The sequence below is a fragment of the Ictalurus punctatus genome, chromosome 9 (assembly GCF_001660625.3).
Source record: "Ictalurus punctatus breed USDA103 chromosome 9, Coco_2.0, whole genome shotgun sequence".
Classification (NCBI taxonomy): domain Eukaryota; kingdom Metazoa; phylum Chordata; class Actinopteri; order Siluriformes; family Ictaluridae; genus Ictalurus; species Ictalurus punctatus.
Genome location: NC_030424.2, coordinates 26,219,603 through 26,241,220, shown reverse-complemented (window position 1 = coordinate 26,241,220; position 21,618 = coordinate 26,219,603). Strand labels below are relative to the sequence as shown.

At 42.7% G+C, this 21,618-nt stretch overlaps 2 protein-coding genes across 2 annotated transcripts in view; both read left to right on the top strand.

Annotated features, from left to right (window-relative positions):
• atp6v1ba (ATPase, H+ transporting, lysosomal, V1 subunit B, member a) overlaps positions 1 to 8,316 on the top strand; it is a 40,615-nt gene extending 32,299 nt beyond the window's left edge. The window contains exons 10-14 of the mRNA XM_017476697.2: positions 2,881 to 3,031; positions 3,873 to 3,955; positions 5,100 to 5,204; positions 5,345 to 5,474; positions 7,327 to 8,316. Of these exons, the coding sequence (XP_017332186.1) occupies positions 2,881 to 3,031; positions 3,873 to 3,955; positions 5,100 to 5,204; positions 5,345 to 5,474; positions 7,327 to 7,478 (621 nt within the window). The 3' untranslated portion in view covers positions 7,479 to 8,316. The remainder of the gene's footprint in view (positions 1 to 2,880; positions 3,032 to 3,872; positions 3,956 to 5,099; positions 5,205 to 5,344; positions 5,475 to 7,326) is intronic.
• A 1,171-nt stretch (positions 8,317 to 9,487) lies between these two features.
• shtn1 (shootin 1) overlaps positions 9,488 to 21,618 on the top strand; it is a 49,728-nt gene continuing 37,597 nt past the window's right edge. The window contains exons 1-3 of the mRNA XM_017476580.3: positions 9,488 to 9,634; positions 12,527 to 12,579; positions 14,394 to 14,454. Of these exons, the coding sequence (XP_017332069.1) occupies positions 9,577 to 9,634; positions 12,527 to 12,579; positions 14,394 to 14,454 (172 nt within the window). The 5' untranslated portion in view covers positions 9,488 to 9,576. The remainder of the gene's footprint in view (positions 9,635 to 12,526; positions 12,580 to 14,393; positions 14,455 to 21,618) is intronic.

The following is a 21,618-nucleotide window of genomic DNA, read 5'->3' as shown; positions in this document are numbered from 1 at the left end:
GGGAGCTGTCCATGCAAGCCATTTTGAAGCTGAGAAAAGAAGGAACATCAGCCAGAGGCATTGCACAAACAATGGGCATAGCCACTACAACAGTTTGGAATGTCCTGAAAAAGAAAGAAACCACTGGCGTACTGAGCAGCAGACCACCGGATGGGTCGGCCAAGGAAAGCTGATGACGGAAACATTGCGAGAGCCGTGACGAAAAGCCCAAAAACAACAGTCAGTGACCTTAACAACAATGTCCACAGGGCAGGGGTGAGGGTATCACAATCCACAGATCGAAGAAGACCTCAAGAGCAGAAATATAGAGGCCGTACCACAAGATGCAAACCACTCAGATTCAGAAATCCAGATTGGAATTCGCAAAGAAATACAGAGACGAGCCTCAAAAGTTCCAGGAACCAAGATTAACCTCTTAAGGGAATAGGGATTTGCCCCAAATAGAAGGTGACAGATTGGACTCTGATCACAGGGAAGAAATGTAAGATTTCGTTTGAGTAAATCCATGTCTGAAACATTAAATTGCCTTGTAAACGGATTAAATGCTTTAAATCTCTGGCTAGAGTGAGTGAGAGAAACTTTTTTTTTTTTGACTATGTCCGTAATATCTCGCCTCTTCTGCTGAGTCATGCTAGCATGAATAATATCCGAGTAATAACATCTGAGACAATTTTACACCTAAGCTAATGAGTTACTATTGTTCGTCTTCATGGTTAATATGTAGACGGAAATTCCGATCACAATCTGTATTAATGAGGAAGTGAGTCTAGTCATGACTTCTGTGGAAATATTTGATTTATAAACGCAGACAAAAAATACCCTAGCAAAAGAAAATGCTGGCCAGCACACGGGTTGAACCCTGTAGAACACGGTGTGTGCTGCGAGCTGCTCAGACATCTTTTCGAAAAATAAGATAAAATAAATATTGTAATATCTAATGAGCTTGAAGGTCTTAAAGAAGAAAGTGTTCATTTAGTACATGTTTTTCAAAGGGAGCCAGACCATTCATAAAGGCTAATCATGGTGTATTATTTAAGTTTACTGAATAGGGAAATAAGTTAAATGTTAATGCCACTGGAGGCATTTGAGTGGATATAGACCAAAACATTCCAGAAAGTGAAGTACAGGCTCTATTGATGGCTGACCTTCGCAGACGTTCGCACTGTCACAGAATAGCTGAAGGCCACGCTTTCACGTGTGTAGAAAATCATCTGGAATGTGTATCGAGTCGTCCATTCATTACATCTATTAGTACATCCATTCTTATTCTTCTTGATCTTAGAGCTGCTTTCTCTTTTACTTCCCTGCCTTGAAAGTGTTTTTGGTGTGTCTGGGACAGTTTTAAACTGGTTTAAATCCTATTTTACTGACCGTTCCTAGTTTATTTCAGTGGGTGGCTACATGTCTGACACTAGCTCTGTGCTCACTGGTGTTCCTCAGGGTTCAGTTTTAGGCCCTCTACTCTTCAATTTTTATCTACCTCCACTTGGGCATCTGCTGCGATCGCTCGGCCTCCATTATCACTTTTATGCTGACGATACCCGAATCTGTATTCACTCATAATCTGGTGAAAACCTTGATGTTTGTTTTCTTTCTGATTGCATTTCCGAGATAAAAAACATGGATGAACAATAACTTTCTGTGCCTGAATAGCAGGAAAACCGGGAAAAATAGCGGGGGGGAAAAAGCGGGAAGTTATGCTTATAGGCTCCCATCATCAAATTCGCAAAGCTGCTCCACTGTCTGTCTGTTGATGGCTCTGTTCTAGAGATCCAAAGTGAAATGAGGAACCTTGGAGTAATTTTGGTTACCAGCCTCACATTTGATTTTTTTTTTTGTTCAGACCACTGTGAAGGCATCCTTTTTTCACCTCAGAAATCTAGCATCGGGCGCAGTCTAGCTAAACTTCTCTGTGGCTGAAAAGCTGATTAACTCGCTTGTTGTCACTCGGCTGGATTACTGTAACGCCGCTTTAGCCTGAGTTTCTCAATCCACAGTCAAATTGCAATATGTTCAAAACTCTGCTGCCAGGATCCTGACAGGAACCAGGAACCGTGAACATATTACTACTGTTTTGGAGTCCTTACACTGGCTCCCGGTCAGGTTCCGTGTCCATTTTAAGATCGTGATGTTGACATACAAGGCACTACATGGCTCGGCTCCGCATTACGTATCTGGTTTATTAATCCCTTACACCCCAAATCACAGACTGCTCTCCTCACAGTGTAATCTGTTAACTGTTCCACAAACCTGCCTAAAATCTATGGGTGACTGGGCTTTTTCTGTCTACGCTCCTTCACTTTGGAACTCTCTTCCTCCTGAACTCAGGGAAGCTCAGACTTTTGGCATTTTTAAAGCTCTACTCAAGACACACTTTTTTTAAACTTGAATTTGACTGCTGATGTCTTTTTTATGATTATTTTATTATAATTATTATTATTAACATTGTTGGTGTTATTAACTTTTATGTTTTTATTTTTCTGTGTACTGCTTATTTTGTGTACAGTGCTTCGAGAAGCTGCTTTTAAAGGCGCTTCATAAAATAAAGTTTATTATTATTATTATTATTATTATTATTATTGTCCGTTCATTGAGATGCAAACAGATTCGTTTAATATTCAAGAGTAAACAGCCACCCCTTCTCACCCAAACTTTTGGCTGAGAACCGTTTATGTATTAGTATATTCTACCTAAATATGATCTGGTTTTTTTTTTGTTTTGTTTTTTTCTGTAGCATGTACATTAATTTGAACGAGTCCCTGTGTATGTGTATGAGCATGAAATCAAACATGTTTGTTAAATGTAAGGGGTTGTTTTTACACAATTGGTCTACATGATTAGTCCGCATAATTAATACTTACAATGCACAATTGTGTGTAGGTGTCTGCTGCTCGTGAGGAGGTGCCAGGCCGTCGTGGTTTCCCTGGTTACATGTACACCGATCTGGCTACGATCTATGAGCGAGCCGGTAGAGTGGAAGGCAGAAATGGATCAATCACACAAATCCCCATCCTCACCATGCCTAATGACGGTACACACTCCGCAACACAAACACATGCCCTTTCTTTCTCTGTCCTCACCCTGACCATTCGTAATGATGGTGCACACAAAACACGCCTAAAGTGTGCCATATTTCGCCATGCCCATTGATGAATTGTACACACACACACACACACACACACACACACACACCTACATTCAAGAGGCCTAATGACTGAACCACACACATCCAGACGGCCATCGCCCAGTGTGCAATCATCACCATTCCTAAATACCGCACCACACACACACTCAACAGCACATTCAACTGGCCAATCAGTAAACAAACCTGCTGCAATAAAGGCGAAATTACCCCCGTCCTTCAACTTTAGCTTCACCACAGGTATTGCTGAAGCCTCACGTGCTCCCAACAGAGCAGTTTGTGAGCGAGGTGATGCTTCTCTATCGATTCTCCACTCACAACAAGAGAGAGATGAGCGTTCTCCATTTCTTCGGTTACTATAGAAACATCCTTGTGAAAGATCAGCATGCGTTTCTGAATGGGCGTCCCCCATTATAGCCATATTAGAAAACCTCTCTGTCTCTATTATATACCCTTGTCATACCACACAAAAAAATATCACAGCCTTTTAGCGTAGACGGCGCCTCCATAAATGGCCAGACGCAAAAAAAAAAAAAAAAAAGGTTATTATGCTTTTGTAAGCGTCACACCTCGCCTTCTCTGAATCAATAGGGAGAGAAAACGGTTGTTTGGCGTGCCACCAGGTGCCGCAAAGCTACGCAATTGTCCCAGAACTCGCGTGCGATTTCAGTCAGCGCTATTGTCTTTGCTTTTTATCTTCCCAGCTTTATTATGGTCTGTCGCTTTCTAGATATCACTCATCCCATCCCTGATCTGACTGGTTACATCACGGAGGGTCAGGTCTATGTGGACCGGCAGCTGCACAACAGACAGGTGAGATTCCTCATGGAAATGCACACACGTCGTACTTCCTCATGGACTGACTCAGACCTGGTGTTCACATCCATCTCTCTTCCATCTTTCACATCCATCTTTCTTCCATTATTACATGCGTACGTAAATATATAAGTAAGTAAGGCATAAAATTCTTGGGAGCGTGTTAGAATGTTTTGAACCTTAACGGTTCTACAAAGCGCTTTCTGCTGGTTCTCATTCACCCATACACACCAATGGTAGCAAAGCTGCCATGCAAGGCGCTAACTTGCCATCGGGAGCAACTTGGGGGTTCAGTGTCTCGCCCAAGGACACATCGGTATGTGGAGTCACGTGGGCCGGGAATCGAACCGCCGACCCTACGATTAGTGGACAACCCGCTCTACCACTAGAACCACAGCGGCCATGCTGTGAGCCCATAGTTGACTGTTTTTCACACAACAAGACGTTCTAAAATTTATTATACCACAGCAATTTATCAACCGTTTATATAACATTAATTACATTTATTGTTGTCCGTGAAACACTTTCCTGTTATCAGTTTTTTATAGCAGCTATAAACAGTTGTTCTCTCACCAGCCTTATTTTATTTATTTTTTTTCCCCTCCCTCCCTCCCTCCCTCTTGAAGTTAATGTTACAGAGGAACTGCAAAGCACTCCGTCCTCAAGACTTTCCCATGTTGGAAAGTTAAAGTTACGGCTTTACGTCTGACTGTTACGCTGACATTGGAGAAAATGCAAAAAAAAAATCTCCTTAAAGAATACTTGTCCATAATCAGCAATTGCGCATTTTTTTTATATCCGTTTATGTGGAGCAGCCCCCATACAAGGTCCATGTGGAAGTTGTTGCAATAGAAAAGATAACTCATGAGAACCAGCGCATTAATATAAACTTGTGATTTGAATTACTGCTGGAACTCCTGTCAGTGCTGCTGTTATAGAAAATTAATCATCACCTTCCGACCAATCCGAAACAAGAATCGAGAAGCACTGTGGTGTAATACTGATTATTCGGCACAGTTCCTCAGAATATCCTATGTATTGTACAGTACCAACAGAAGACACATTGCTCAATACAAGTCCATGTGTTGCACTGAAACTGCACCACCTTCTCATTTTCTTTCTCGTGTTTGACATTTCAAAGGTGTATCCCCCAATCAATGTCCTGCCGTCCTTGTCCCGTCTGATGAAGTCTGCCATCGGGGAGGGCATGACCCGCAAAGACCACTCGGACGTCTCTAACCAACTGGTAAGCTAGCTGTGATTTAAAAAAATAAATAAATAAATAATAATAATAATAATAAATCCCCCCCCGCTTCATCCCATGATGGTGATGTTCCTATACGTGCTGATATGTGATCTCTGGTCCCTTTCTTTTCTCCCTCTCAGTATGCATGCTATGCTATCGGTAAGGACGTGCAGGCGATGAAGGCCGTGGTAGGAGAAGAAGCTTTGACCCCAGATGATCTGCTCTATTTGGAGTTCTTGCAGAAGTTCGAAAGGAACTTCATCTCTCAAGGTATACAAATACACACTCCAAAAAAGGGTTATAAGAACATGCAGTATAGACCAGCTAGAGTTACTGTACATGGGAGAGGTCAGATGGACATAAACACCAACTTATATATATATATATATATATATATATATATATATATATATATATATATATATATATATATATATATATATATATATATATATATACACACACACACACACAAAAGTAACATGCCATGTTTTGTGTGTCTCTTTGTACATAGGACTTTGATATCTATAGTAGCTTGTTGCAGTGGCTGAACTTTATATTATTCGTCCTAAAATTTGGTTTTCTGCCTCTTCTCTAAAACTCCTTTCTCACGCCGACTGTGTGTGGGAGAGAGGAGAGGAGAGGTCTTGGTGATGCATTTGGCCGTGTCTGTATGCTTTACAGTGCCAGTGAATTGCTTAAGGAATAAAGGATGGAGGAATATTTCCATAGACTTAAACGAATGCACCAGGTTGTGGCCTTCAGTGCTGCTATGTGCGGTTTACAAAGCATCCTTTTACTGAGATTTGAATCTGTGGTGGGACATTTCCACACAAAGAATTTAATCATGTACGTCATGTTTATATTATCAGATCAGCATGCAACAATAATAAAAATGTATGATTTTTGTGTCGAAGTCTTATCATTTTGAAGGACTGTCTTTCATCTGAGTTCAAATCCATCATTCAGGTCTGTATGTAAGAGAGAGCTGGGATGCTAAGAATTTATGGTATGAGAACCATTAAAACTCCATATATGATCAGTTGTACAAACCTCTGCAGCTTATCTTAACTTTTTGATGAAGACTGCACACATTTAATCAGACGAGCGTTTCTACTTATATTTATTCTACTTTATATCTGGAAAACTAACAGGGTTGATGGGGACGCGGCCGATGGGGATGATGGGGACGCGGCCGATGGGGATGGGGACGCGGCCGATGGGGACGATGGGGACGCGGCCGATGGGGACGCGGCCGATGGGGACGATGGGGACGCGGCCGATGGGGACGATGGGGACGCGGCCGATGGGGACGATGGGGACGCGGCCGATGGGGACGATGGGGACGCGGACGATGGGGACGATGGGGACGCGGCCGATGGGGCCGATGGGGACATGGCTGATGGCGACATCGCTGATGGGGACATGGTTGATGGGGACGCGGCCGATGGGGATGATGGGGACGCGGCCGATGGGGATGATGGGGACGCGGCCGATGGGGATGATGGGGACGCGGCCGATGGGGATGATGGGGACGCGGCCGATGGGGATGATGGGGACGCGGCCGATGGGGATGATGGGGACGCGGCCGATGGGGATGATGGGGACGCGGCCGATGGGGACATGGCTGATGGCGACATCGCTGATGGGGGCATGGTTGATGGGGACGCAGTTAATGGGGACGATGGGGACACGGCTGACTGGGTTGATGGGGACGTGGCTGATGATGACACGGTTATAGTGATCGTGATGATGGTAGAACAGTCAATGGTGACCCAGTTGTGATGGTTGATGGTGACAGGGTTAGCACGTTTTAATGGTGACAGCACTGATGGTAGCACGTTTGATATTTATATATTAATTTTTGAGTAACTATGCTGAGGTCTTATGCTTGTCCCTCTCGGTCAAACAGTACATCCAGAATCAAAAATAATGAATTAGAAATGAGAGGAACTTGCCTGTCATCAAGCCATTGTCCTCCTTCATTCAACTTCATGTGAATCACGTCACCAGAGTCTATTCTCACCTGCCAATCTCTGGTTTAGGACGGAGTATAAACATTAGCTTGTGAGGTAATGTGAACAATAATGCAGTCCTCTGTCCGTGTCTGTTCTCCATCCAGGTGCTTATGACAACCGCACAGTGTTTGAGACTCTGGATATCGGCTGGCAGCTGCTGCGTATTTTCCCCAAAGAGATGCTGAAGCGAATCCCGGAGAGCACGCTGGCCGAGTTTTACCCCAGAGAGTCCACCGCACGCCATGGAACCTCCTAACCCCGAAGAACAAAAGTCATGTGACATTTTTACCTCCAGCGTGTGTGTGTACTTCCACCCTGAGTTCAGAGTACAGTAATGCCTTAAACATGGGGGCCTGATACTGCACTGTAATCAAACATACCAGCAAATCCGTTTCATTATTAAACTCCAGATGTGCTCGTGACTAAATAAACATGCTCTTCATGTGGCCCTGTGTGTAAAGTGTTGCTCTGTGCTCTCGGCTCAGTGCTGTGCGTGTGTGTGTGGATTTGTGTGTAACTGATTAGTCTACTGTAGTACGTGTTTGTGTTATTTTCTTCGTGCGTGTTTTTTTTTTTTTCTATCCTGCAAGATGTAAGCAGCCCTTTAAATCAGGTAATACAAATGCTGGACCTTAATTTCATTCTGTGTTACGTTGTTTTTTTGGGGGGTTTTTTCTCTCCAACCTGAAGAAAATGTCCTGAGCTGAAAGGGAACAACATTGTGTTCAGTGACTCCCTTACGCTGATGTTTCATTTCATCCCTTTTAAAATGTGTTTATTAACATTCCTGTATTCAATCCATATTTGTAAGTAATTGTAAGCAATAGCAGTACAGCTGCGACAAATTCAAGAAGCTGCATTAATTTATTTCATCAATTATTCCTTCCCTTTCCTTCAACTCGAAAGTCATTTTTGTTTTGTTTAGCGGAACACGGATTGTTTACATTTTGCATTTTGGTTTATGTGCTGCGGTTCGTTTTAGAAATAAATCATGTGAACATTCCCCTGGTGTGTGATTCTCCGACTTCAATTGTATGCATATGGTCTATTTCTGTGTCGAATTTAAACTGAAATAAATTATATTATTCTCCTTACACCGTGTCTCTTTGTGTTTTATTGTCTTTAAATCGCAAATAGGTTCAATAATATGGGATATTAATTCTTATGTCCTTAGCTGAGTGTGAAGGTTTGCAAGGGGTGGGGGGGGGACAATGTTTATTCATTATCACGAGTAACAAAAAATGATCCATTAGTGAATTTTAAGATATTAATTGCCAAAGAGTGGGATATCGAAATGTGGCACTGATATTCTGAACATGTCTGATAAAACAGACCGAGGTCATAAACTGCGTTCTTCAAATCAGATCTTTAGATAAGGAGGATCTTCTGATGTTTTTTTTTTTCAGACACCCCCCCCCCCCCCTCATATGTTTCACAACGCCAGGATGTTCAGCTATCAATCCAAAATTGTTTTGTCTCATGTCTATTTTATAGCTTTATAGTTTATTTGGTACGAAGTAAAAAAAGATGGGTGAGCATATCCTTTAACTGTGGTGATTCCATCATTTTTGTCAGAGGTTGTAGAATAAAACCTTTCCCTTGAAGGTCTACATACTCCACCTTGCCATCCCGGAAATCTAAACCACCTCAGAAGGTTTGAATGGAAATCCGAGTTCACTGTAAATACACTATCTGAAGTCTGAAGCACACAACTGTTGATCTCTTTCTACGCTGTAGCATTACACGAACCTGTTCCAGCACAAGACGTGGTTGGAGTAGAAGATCTCGAGTGTCCTGCACCGAGCCTTGACCTCAACCCAAACCTCCTGCACCCCAGACCTTCTTGCCTGACATCATCTGTAGCTGAATTTGAACACAAATCCCCACAGCCACGCCCCCAAATCTAGTGGAAAGCCTTCCCAGAAGAATGGAGCTTATAATAACAGTAAAGGTGAATAAATCTGGAGTGAAATGTTCAGGTGTCCACAAACTTTTAGCCATATAGCGTGTAAGATAAATAAATAATAGCTTAAATGTAGCTTTAAGTACTTACAAGGATTTATATCGTTTATAAACTATAGAGATGACAGAAATATGTTTAGTCTCAAATTATTTGATGTCATTTAAAGTTCTTCACTAGCTGAAGTTCTGAACTATTACTACTACATATCTGTGTATTTTTGCACTACGCGGGCTTTAAATCCAGTGTATTTAATATCCTATGTCCTGTAGCTCACTGTATGTTCATCATCATCCTCTATCAGGTGCGTTACAGGTCACTTCCGGGTTCTCGCGCGAGCGTAATCTCAGGTAAAAGCGGGAGAGGAAAAAACAAACCCTGTAGTTTTGCTTCAATGGCGGCGACTGAAGAAGAAACCCAAATGAGGACCATATCAGAACTGTCGGACCAAGGTGAGCTCATTTTTACATTCTCTCACTGTGCTTGAGTTTTACTTTATTAATTACCTTAGAATAAAACAACAACAACAACAAAAAAAAAAACCGTTTTTTTTTTTTTTTTTAGCTATTAGAATGTTAACCTGCACCTGGAAATGAGCTGTGAAGGATACTGATCATTTTTACGCGTTTTCAAACTTATTTTTTAGAAAAATAAATAAATAACCACGAATACTAGCAAATACTGATTTAGGGTAACAAAAGAAAGCGTTAGGGAAGTTCATTCCTTTAGTACTTTTGGGTTAAACTGTATGTACTACCGTACTAAAGAGTATAGCAGAGCAGTACGCTTTATGGTTATAGTGTACTGTTTGTTTGTTTGTTGTTGTTGTTGTTGTTGTTTTAATACTACTTAATCCGGAAGTGTGCAGCTCGTGCATGAGCAAGGGCTGCACTTTGTACCTGAGAACAGGTTCCCACCATTAACCCACTGTCCTGCACATTTTATTACTTTTCCTGCACACACACACTCACTCTCTCACGCTCTCTCTCTCTCTCTCTCTCTCTCTCTCTCTCTCTCTCTCTCTCTCACACACACTCACACACACACACAAACTAAAAGCTGTTAAGTAGATGAATAGTTGAATCAGGTGTGCAGGACATTGAGTTCTCCAAGACCAGGATTGAGAACTCTAAGGGATTAGTAGAAATAGTAATCACAATATGCACCGTAAATGTTATTATAAGTGTGTGTGTGTGTATATATGTGTATATAAACATACCGCATACAGTGTGGTCTAAATGTCTGAGAGCACCAGTGAAAAGACTCATCTTTTGCATTCTTCTCTAGTTTACTACGACCGTTTTCAGTACAGCGTGTCGAATCTGTGAAATATTTACACGGATTTCAGAGTTTTCTTAGTATTTGGTACGTCCCCATTTTCGCTTTGATGACAGCGTGGACTCGAGCTGGCACGGACTCCTCGGGTTTGAGCCAAACCCGGTGATGCGTTTTAGATCAAATCCCTCAGAGCGAACACGCGCTTCAATAGAAGAGATTAGACACGAGGAGAATCGGACCGTTCGTACGAAGCGGTTAACCTGGTCAATATCGCACGTGCGCTTAGTTTAAATGGGGGCCAGGGAATGGTGCGGAATATTGAATATTCACGATATTGAACTTTTACTTTCTTTGTTTTAAATATTTCAAAATCATAAAACAACAGCAACAAAAACTTCTGTTTATTTAAATTTTTATTTATTTTTTTTTTCATCCCAGATTTTCAGTCTGGTCTCAGACTTTTGGACTCCACTGTATAAACTTCACAACCCAAACCAGTTCCCTCTCAGGGACAAAAAGGATACTGAACTGTACCATTCTTTAGTGTGTTCTTTAGTGTTCACACTGGGAGTGAAACAGGAACACTCCATGCTTGGGATGCCAGTCTATATTGTTGATATACTGTATAACTGAATAAACTCGTCTTGCATTATGGGTAATTCTGCGTCCCGTTTGCGATTCCGTTTTATCCAGAGGTGACCGGGCAGGTTTTCATTCCAGCCGAACCGGCGCTACACCCGATTTCACACTTTTAATCAATTAATCTAAGTCTTTTCAAATTAGTTTAAGTGTGGCTCCTGTTTGTCTGGAATAGCAACCTGCGTCTACACTAATCTTTTGGAGATAAGATCAAAAACCTCTACCTTAGGCTACGTTATTCGGACACAGACCTGCTGCAGTGCATTGTGGGATTTCACGAGTGCACTATGCTTTGAGACGGGAATATAAACTGGCACAAAAAAACCCTAACTCGTGCACTGTATAATGAACAGAATGTGAATCCTGATGATGTAGATGTCTCTCATGGCTTCTTCACTGTATGCAGTGGGAAATTAGAGATCTTATATTATATATATATATATATATTTCAGTCTGACTCTTTCTGTGAAAACGACTAATGTTGTAAATACGCTGTTTACATCCCGTGTAATACTCTTGTAATACCCATGGTTTACACTAAAATATTCCTCACTGCTTCAGGGGCCTGGGTTCGATCGTGAACTCTGGTTACTGTCCATGTGGAGCTTCACATGTTCTTCCCATGTCTCTATGGGTTTCCTCTGGGTTCTCTGTTCTCCTCCCAAAAACTTGCTGGGAGGTGGGATTGGCTGCTCTAAATTGCGCCTAGGTGTGAATGGTAACCCACAAAGAACTGGCATCCCATCTAGGGTATATTCCTGCCCCATGCCTAGAGTTCCAATCACAGGCCCCGGATCCACTAAAAACCCTGAGCAAGATGAAGCAAGTGTTAGAAATCAAACTGTATTAACAGTATTCCTGATGAAGTTTTTTCCCCACAGACTCCGCATCTTCTCGGCGTGCTTCATGAGGGAGATCCGCTCAGGGGGATCTTCCTATTCCTCCTTTGTTTGTTTGTTTGGAAACTATGAAATTCGAAATAAAAACGCACGCCGATTCATGGGCGTTAACGTCACTTTTTACATTTGTCCTCGAAGCAAATTTCCATCATACGCCTTCATGAACATATCTAAGACAACGAGCGGTTCAGTCGTTCAGGTTCGACTGGTAGCGTGTAATCTGTGTTCCCGTGGAAACTCTGTACAGGAGTTAAATGAAGGAAGTTCAATATTAGACACACAGTCATACGATCCGTGTTCCTGTGTAACCCGATGACTCTCGCGTTAATCGGTCGTTCTCACAGACAGAACGATGCAGACCCAAAAGAGAACTCGGAGTTTCCCCATCATCCGTCTCCACTTGCACACAGAATGAAAAACTCGTTTCCGGAGACCTGCCAAGCGTATGAGGCCTGTGTGTTTGAGCTGAAGGTGTGAGAGGGTCAGTATTGTGTAAGATGGCTTACTGGACTCCATGTTTCTCCTCAGCAATCCGGCATTACGAGGGCCTGAGAAAAGAGCACGAGAAAACCAAAACAGAGGTGAGTGTGTTTATTCGTCCGTCGTTCTCTCTGCTGTAGACACGGCACTACACGTTAGCCAGTTCGAGTCGGAAGCTCGGATTGTGCGCGTTGATAATGGTTGATTATTTACTAGACTGAATTCAGAGGCCATATTGAATCAAGGCCTGTGTATGAGTATATTGTCTCCTTTTGAATATCGGTGTGTTGTTCAGTGTCAAATAGTCGTCTAGGTTGGTGTGACATAAAAAGACTTTTCACCAAGCATGTATTTTATCAGTCATGAGAGTAAAGCAGTTTTTTTTTTTAAATTTTTTTTTTAATATATAAAAGTTTGCTCTAGTGATCTTCTCGGAGATTCTCACCCATTAAGGCTCTGCTATACTTCGTTTTATTTATGCGTATACCTTCAAAGTGTAGTCCGTTTGACATGTACGCGTACACAGGCGGTGGACGCGAGCACATTACGACATCTTGTACTTCCCCTCCTGGCCTACAAGAGTCAGTACAGAGCAGTAAAGCAGGTCTTTTGGTGTGAAGGACGACAACGAAGAACAATGCTTGGGCAATCTCTCGCCACGATTAGCACTCCTATACAAATCCTTATACACTTTAAGGCTAGAATTATACAAATGCGGGTACTTTCTAACCTGCGCTCGTTTCCGTTTTATTCCGGTTTTTTTCTTCGACTACCTTGAGAATCAGCAGCCCTGGGATACTGTTGCCACCTTGTGGAACAAATAAATAGTGCAGAAGAATTAAATGCGCATGTGCGACCTGCGGTTACACTACGCGCGTGCTCTGCTGATGACGAAATTTGCGTCTCGCGTACTGTACACTGTACCTAGCGTACGTGTAAAAAGTGAAGCATACTTTCTGCTTTAACATTTTGTAACACAGTCAACTTTGTGTCTATGCTTTGATCTATCCAGCTAGAGAGTTTTATTTTCAGTTTCATTATGGTTCGCATTAGCAGTCTAAAGCTTACATATACTAAAAATTACACTGACCAGGCCCACTTTTGCATTACTCCTCTCACACTAAAGCTTACACTGACCCCACCCACTTCTGCATGACTTCTCTCACTAAAACTTACATTGACTCCACCCACTTCTGCATGACCCCTCTCACATCTCACGCTAAAGCTTACACTGGCCCCACCCACTTCTGCATGACTTCTCTCACTAAAACTTACATTGACTCCACCCACTACTGCATGACCCCTCTCACACGAAAACGTACAATGACTCCGGCCACATCTGCATGACTCCTCTCACACCAAAGCTTACACTGACTCCACCCACTTCTGCATGACTCCTCTCACACTAAAGCTTACAATGACTCCGCCCACTTCAAAGCTTGTACTGATTCCGTCCATATCTAAATCGCTCCTCTCACTCTAAAGCTTACACTGACTCCGCCCACACCTGCATCACTCTTCCTCAAAAGTTTAATCTGAACCCGCCCACATCTGTATCACTACTCTCACTCTAAGCTTACACTGACTCCACCTACATCGTTAAAGAATTATTAAAGTCTTTTATCCCAACATCTGAAAAAAATATCATTTGTCATGATTAAGCCTTTTTGAGTTGGGCGTTGAATTCGTGGCGTTAAAACGTTTTTTATTTCAGTTCAAACTATGCAGCTTTGTACAAAAGGTTTTCAGCACCTCACGTGCCCCGTATGTCTTTCTATAAATGCAGATCTAGTTTCACTTACGATCATGCACCTTAACGTAAGGATTATGAGCTGTTGTACACATGAAGCTGTCGTTGCTTATTCACTCGTTTGTGTGTGTGTGTGTGTGTGTGTTTGTGCTGCTGGTATTTCAGTGTAAGCAGCTGAAGCAGGAGAGAGATGAGGCCTTGCAGAAGCTGGAAGATTTTGAAAGAGGTTTGCTTCATGTTCCTTATTTATTTATTTATTTGTTTGTTTGTTTATTTTTAAAACAATGCTAATGAATTTTATTTCATGACTGAATAATCCATGTCTAAAATGTTTACCAAAGCAAGCCTACTTCAAGGAGTGCTGTGGTCGGGGTCAGACCGCACACAAACACGCAGATCTGTGAATGACTCCATCTGCACAGGCTTCATTACACAGTAAATGATCAAGCAGTACGCAGTGCTGAAGAAGACCGAATGTGAAAAGCTCTTGTGCTGCAGGCTTAGAAACATTTTGCTTTTATTTATCAGTTTATCAGCGCACTTCATGTCTAGGCACATTGTGGACCGTGTACTCCTGTGGGCGTTGTTCAGGCACGTCTCAGCAACACACACACACACTCACACTTTCTCTCAGCCAGCACAAACTCATAGACTTATATTTAGAAAAGGTAAAATCCTAATGCATGAAGGAATATGCATGTGTGTGTAATTATGACTGTTATGTTTGCAGATATGTATGCAGGCAATGGGGAAGGGGAAAAAAAAAAAGTATAATAGGGCTGTCGAATATCTTTTTGTAATTTGAATATTTAAAAGACATTTAACAATGCATTTACATATTAATGAGCCTATAATTTTGTACTGCCGGAGAAAAAGCAAATATCAGCACTTCGGTATCGCACAAACCACAGAAGGTAAAAATTCTCACGATATCACACATTTATATTTCATTCTGTGTTTTAGATTCTTTCTTCCTTTATTTATTTATTTGACAGTAGAATGTTATCCCGTCAATGATATTTAGATATATTTGACTTTTCTTATGCCAAAAAAAACCCCCCCGTCATCTTCCACTTGTCTTCATGCCAGTTTTCGTCTGTTTGTTTGTTTGTTTTTTTGTTTGTTTTAAGTCTGACCAAATTCTTAAACGTTCACTATATGTGCTCACTATAATATGATAGAAACGCCGATCCTATGCGATCTATTGCACTTCAGTTGTAGAAAAGTGGAAGTGGAACTACTGACGTGTGACTTTTATTAAACGTTCATGCGTCACTTTTATTAAACGTTTAGTGTGTTATCTTTGTAATCAAAAGTATGCCATAAACGACTTCCGTATATTTCTGCCTCACGTGATGCGAGGGTCGTTTCGCCAAAAAAATCTTATTTCAATATAAATATAAATGGTATGGACGCTGGAATAGGATTCAAACAGTGACATTTATTCTGACGGGCCTAATGTGGAACATGTTTCAATTTATTTACCTCTTTTACTGTCATTGTCAAAAGCTGCTGAATTTTTAAACATCCATCCATGTATTTTCCTTACCACTTATCCTTATCCTATCCTGGAGCCTATTCCAGGGAATTCTGGGTACAAGGCGGGGGACGCCTTGGCCGGGGTGCCAACCCATCGCAGGGCGCAATCACACACTACAGTCACACGCTACAGTCGATTTTGAAATGCCAATCATGCTACAACGCAGGCACCCCGAAGCATGCGGAGAACATGCAAACTCCACGCGTTCGAACTCGAGAGTGAGCCGAAGGTGACGAGAAAACTCTCCCAAAGATCACTAGAGGAAGAAACGGTCAAAAACAGGAGCTTATTCACCCGGGTGGCAAGAAATACAGCGAGTCTCGACTCAAACAGGATGAATGTGTTTGCGATACAGCAAAGATTCAGAACAGTGAAATTTCACGAATGTGAAAAGATACCAAATGAGTGGTCCAGAAGAGGTTTGAATTTCATGCAGGGAATTTTGCAGTCAAACTAACACACAGTTAATTACATATAATAACCAAGCAGGACGTTAGAAGGGAGGTGATGAATGCCTGTGCAGGCTCTGGCTATTGGACCAGGAGGATGAACAGCGCACACACGGCTGGCTCAGATGTGGTGTGGTAGATCAGGACTGAAGGCAGGATGAAAGCTGAAGCGTCCACACGTTTGTGGAATAATCCGCACGTCTATAAAGATGGGTTAGCCCATTACATAAATTAAACGACAGGTTTACTTGCAGAGCAAAAGGAGTCTTCGTCCATTCCATTCCATCGCACGGACACTCTGGCCGCCTCCTGCGTGTCACGGAGAGGAGCGTCACTTTCAGATAGTTGTAAAGCGGTGACATGGAGCTCACTGTTTTACCTTAGCGAGGATTTGACCTCACGTGCTCTGTGGTGAATTTCAGTGATCCTCACTCTCTCTAGAAAACCGTTTTAGCACAATTCTTATATCCAGAGGAGAACATTATCAGAATTTTTTTTTTCCCTCGGTTTTATCCTGATACATGACTCTGTGAGCTCATGTATGTGGAAGAGAGTAGATAGCGCTGTCCTCCGAGTGTGGCTTCACGTCTCGGAGGAAGCGCATGTAAGCCTTCACCTCCGTGTGACCGGCGGCGATAGGTGGCGGGAATTGACAGGTGACCACGTTTGGGGCGGAAAACAGCGTCAGAACTGTGAGAGATTCTACAGGGCGTCCAAAAAGTCTCCATACGCAGAGGACCGTGTGTGCCGGCACCACGTCGGTTGTGCCTTCGTCAGTGGTGGACGTCCGCTTCTCGGTCCGTCCGCAACACTTCCAGTCTTTTGAATTTGTTAATACCGTTGGCAGCGGTGTCGTGTGTGTGTGTGTGATGTGCTCGCCATGTTTCCTGTTAAAGTCCACCGCAACCTTGCGACAGCTTCCAGATCCAGCCATGACAACGATTCATCAAAGGCACTCTTAAAGACTATCTGAAAAAATATATACGTCATATACACTAAGTATGAACCATTTTGCTAAAAAGTGTTCATTTCCCCTACGTATGGCGACTTTTGGGACACCCTGTACATCTCTAAAGAGCGTTGTTGAGGATGAGAATCACTCAAATTGTCAAGAAAGTACGATCTAAGAGTTTTATTGTCTGGCGAGGTGCGATATTGGGACGGTTACAACCCGTTGTGATGACTTTGATCCCCAGCCTCCACTTGTTACAAAGGAACGAAAGTGGAACAGATGGTTAAGTATATAAGCGTGGTTGAATGACGGAGTGGAGAACCACCAGACAACGAGCGTGATGTATTGGGGACATGTTATAGGCTACCTACGAACAAAGGAAACGAGCCTGTATTCGCGATGAAGGTAACTTCCCTGTTGGTCCATCACTCAGTTACGGATACCAGATAAACTGCTAGTTAAAAGCTTCCAATATTTGTCAGCAACGTCAACCGGCACGAACATGTCTTGGCCGATTGACTGCCTTTGATATAAGCGAGACGATAAGGGTGCAAATTTCCTGTTTGTCTGAACTATCCCTATTAAATCTAGTAGGCAACGTCGGTATAACGTAGAGAAGTGTACACGAATGGCTTCTTTTATAATCCGCTCTCAGTTCATCATGTCAGTAAAATAGTTTGAAATGTTCGGTTTCAGTGACCTTCAGTGCATTCAGCTAGTATCAGAAGTTTCGCGCACAATTCTCAGGCAGTCGGTGAGAGGCCGTGGCTCACACGCTTTTGTTTCTCTTTTAGTTTAAATCCCTGCACTTCACCTTTCTGCGCCACATGCGGAAAAGCCACGCTCTCGCTCTCCACGCAAAATAGGGGGAATTGAAACACGTGCATTGAATTGCAGCGTATTTTTCTTCTTCTTTTTTTTTTTTTTCTTTCTCGAAAAGCACAACAGCTATGTGTCAACACAGAGAGAGAGAGAGGGAGAGAGAGAGAGGGAGAGAGGACCCACAGCATTCTCATTTTAATGCATGAAATGGGTTATTATTAGATGTGGGCAAAGTGAGGCTGAATAGTGTGGCCTTTGCTCATGCTTTTTCTCAGTACTGCTCAGCCCGCAAAAACACACATTGTGTACGACTTCCACTTAAATAATGGCGGAGCCGCGGCGTTTTTCGGGAGCCATTACGTGATTTCATAGCTCTTGGAAAATTGCTTCTATTCAGCACGGGGTGGAGTGGGGTGGGCGAGAGAGAGAAAGAGAGAGAGAGACCCGACACACAATCATGCCTTTTCAATAGGAGATGGCAAGGTTGATGACAACATGGCCATTGTGTTCTAATGATAAGACCACAAAGGCATCTGCCCCCTTCATCAAGGCCCGGAGCGTTATATCGCGCATCCAAACACGCAGCCAATCGCTGGTTTGTTCCACACGGGACGGCAAGGAGAGGGAGAGATGGGGAAAGGGGGGGGGGGAGAAAAGAGATTTTGAAATGTGGTGATGATGAGGAGGACAAAACTCACAATTAAGACTGTCAGCTCCAACGCGTGATGTCCCGAACCGTCACAGTGAACGCTGTTTAAGCCTACCAGTTGGCACAATTAACCTGTCACACAGGAGATATGGCATACTGAGAGAGCGAGAGCGAGAGAGAGAGAGAGAGAGAGCACAGAAGAAAAGAGACATAGGAGAATGATGGGAGAGAGAGTAGTGTAGCAAAGATGTATATAAAGATAGAGCAGTTATGGAGAGAGTAAAAAAGTGAGGGAAGGAGACTATAGGATGAAAAAGGATGGAGAGATAGAGACAGCCCGCTGGCCAAGAGCTATATATAGACGGAGGGAGTAGGGAGATAAAGAGATCGAAAAAGAGCATGGTGGGAAAGAGATAAGGGTGAGAGAGGTCATTAGGAATATATACACAGAGCGCGAGGAAAGTGGGGGAGAGAGAATAAGATGTGTGTGTGTGAGAGAGAGAGAGCGAGATAAAGAGTAACGTAGGAAAGAAAGAGAGAGACGGTAGAGACATGTATGGATTTCGAGAACAGAGGGGCACAGATACGACCGAGTGGAAAAAGTTTGCGCACCCTTAATGAACATATGTTCGGTTCTACAGACGTTCCTTTATCATCACGAGTAGCATTTAGTTAAAAATGTTTGCTTAATTTACCTCTAAGGACTTTTCAGGGTCCGTAGATTGTAGATTGATATTTTTTTTTTTTTTTTTTTTTTTTGCAAACACAATCCCCCCCCCCTTTCACTCATCAGTATCTACATTTCTTCCATTTCTGATTTGTGTTGATTATATTAACTGCTGGTGAAAGTTCTACTTTGTGAACGGTCGGTATTTTCTCGTCCGGGCCTTCGGAGCATGGTTCTGTTTTCCCGACCCCATTGAGACGTCAAAGAGGAAAAGATATCATTTGGTTATCTAAATAAAATGTTCCCGTAATTAGTGATTAGACAACATAGTGAAGTACGTTCAAGTAAATGAACTAGACTGTGTTCATGATGATGTAAACCTTTAAAATCTTGGAGTGGATGAGAGTGTGTGTAGGGGGGGGGGGGGGGGGTGAGGTTGGAAGTGAAAGAGCAAGAACGCTGGGAGGTAGAGAGAGAGAGGTATTGGGAATATAAATAATTTGTGAAGGAAAAGATAAACAAGGTGGGAAGGAAGTGGATAGAGGACGATTGGAGAAAGACGGGATGAGATAGAAAGCGAGAAAGGGGGAAAAAAATAAAAATCAGTGAGGTCCAAACTGCAGCACCGTGAACCGCTTCTAGTGAATATATACCACAATGCCAAATGTCCACTGCACTAACTTCGGGTTTCTACCCTCCGCTATTTTATACTTCCATCCTTCCTTAAACTGCTGTTAATTCAAGTTGACCGTTTAATTGTACTGATAAAAATCTGGTTTGTCTGTTGTTTTTAGTAGCCAACTGTCCATATAAACACCCAGATTTGTAGCATCGCTATAATATGTGTGTTGCGTCCCAGGTCTGGTAACGTAACGTCCCATGAGCACTAAACATAACGAGCGATCGAGTCCAAGACCTAAAGCGTCCAGTCGGTTTTCCTGCATAGTGCGATACGTTATACATGCGTTATCAGGACGTTATACGCGCATCATCAGGACGTCACTGTTTCCATATTCAAGTTTGAGACCCGGTAGTGCAAAAATCTGCTACGAAACTAGTGAGCTAAGTTCCTCAGTGTCCTCGTAGCTAGATACAGTCATGCCACCGTTGACCTGATATTATTTGGGTAGTGGATCATTCTCAGCATAGCAGTGACACTGATATGGACACTGATAGGTGTGTATGTGGTGCTGTCCTAAGCGTATCATGTACAGCAGTAGATCTGTAATGAAGTGCAGTAAGTGTGCACAGCACCACACACACACACACACACACACACACACACACACACACACACATTACCATATCAGGGTTTGCACTAATAAAGAGAACGAGAGTACAGTGGAAGAGAGAGAGAAATTTAGAAGAGATGTAGAAGATAATGAGTGATAAAGCGCATGAGTGTGTGAGTGTGAAAGACAGGAGGGACTCGGAGCTGGCAGCTCAATAGAGTTTAATGGCTGACGGACGGAAGCCACGGTTCATCAACTTTTAATTAGGTGTCATCGGGAGCAAGGCGCTGTCCGCCACAGCACTAATTCATGTTTTCGCCTCTCAGCCACAATGTGTAATTAGTTAAGTGACAGCGATCCGGGCTGCAGCCGGTGTCGCAGCGTGATTACCGACACGAATCATGGCAGAGCCTCGGGCATTACGAGTCACGCTCCGCCTCATGCCTCCTTCAGAAAATAGTTCAATTAAAACGACTCATCAGTGAAACCAGAGGGTTTTTAATGCCAGAGCTACTGGCACATGTCGAATGAACGCATTTAAAAAAAAAAAAAAAAAAAAAAAAAAAAAGCTTTAATTTGCGCGCTTTGGGTCCGTTCCGAGTGCTGATCATAATTCAGACAGTCAGGGTGGCACAGACAGCTGGGGGATATAACTACCACACACACACACACATTCCATCATTTGTAAGAATTACAGTTCCTGTGGTTGACGTTAAAAAATGAAGTGTGTGTGATTTCTGAGGTTAAGTAAAAAAAAAAAAAAAACATGGAACGAAATGCGATAACGAGGCAGGTTTATTCCAACCCCGACGTAGTCAGTCAGCCACAGACGTGTTTAGAGTCCGAGGTTACACGAAAGAGATGTTTCTAGCCTCCAGTTTAGCATCACGTGCTTAAGGTTCGAATCACGACGTTGTCTATGAGGACACAAACGGTTTGAGTTCACACAAAGGGGCGTTCACACAAAGATACTAACAGTATCATGAACTAGTGTGGAAATACAGTCGCATGGGTTTACTGCCTCGGTGTTTTGAAAGGAATGCAAGGGAAAATGTGTCATGGAAGGTCTTCTTGCGCAG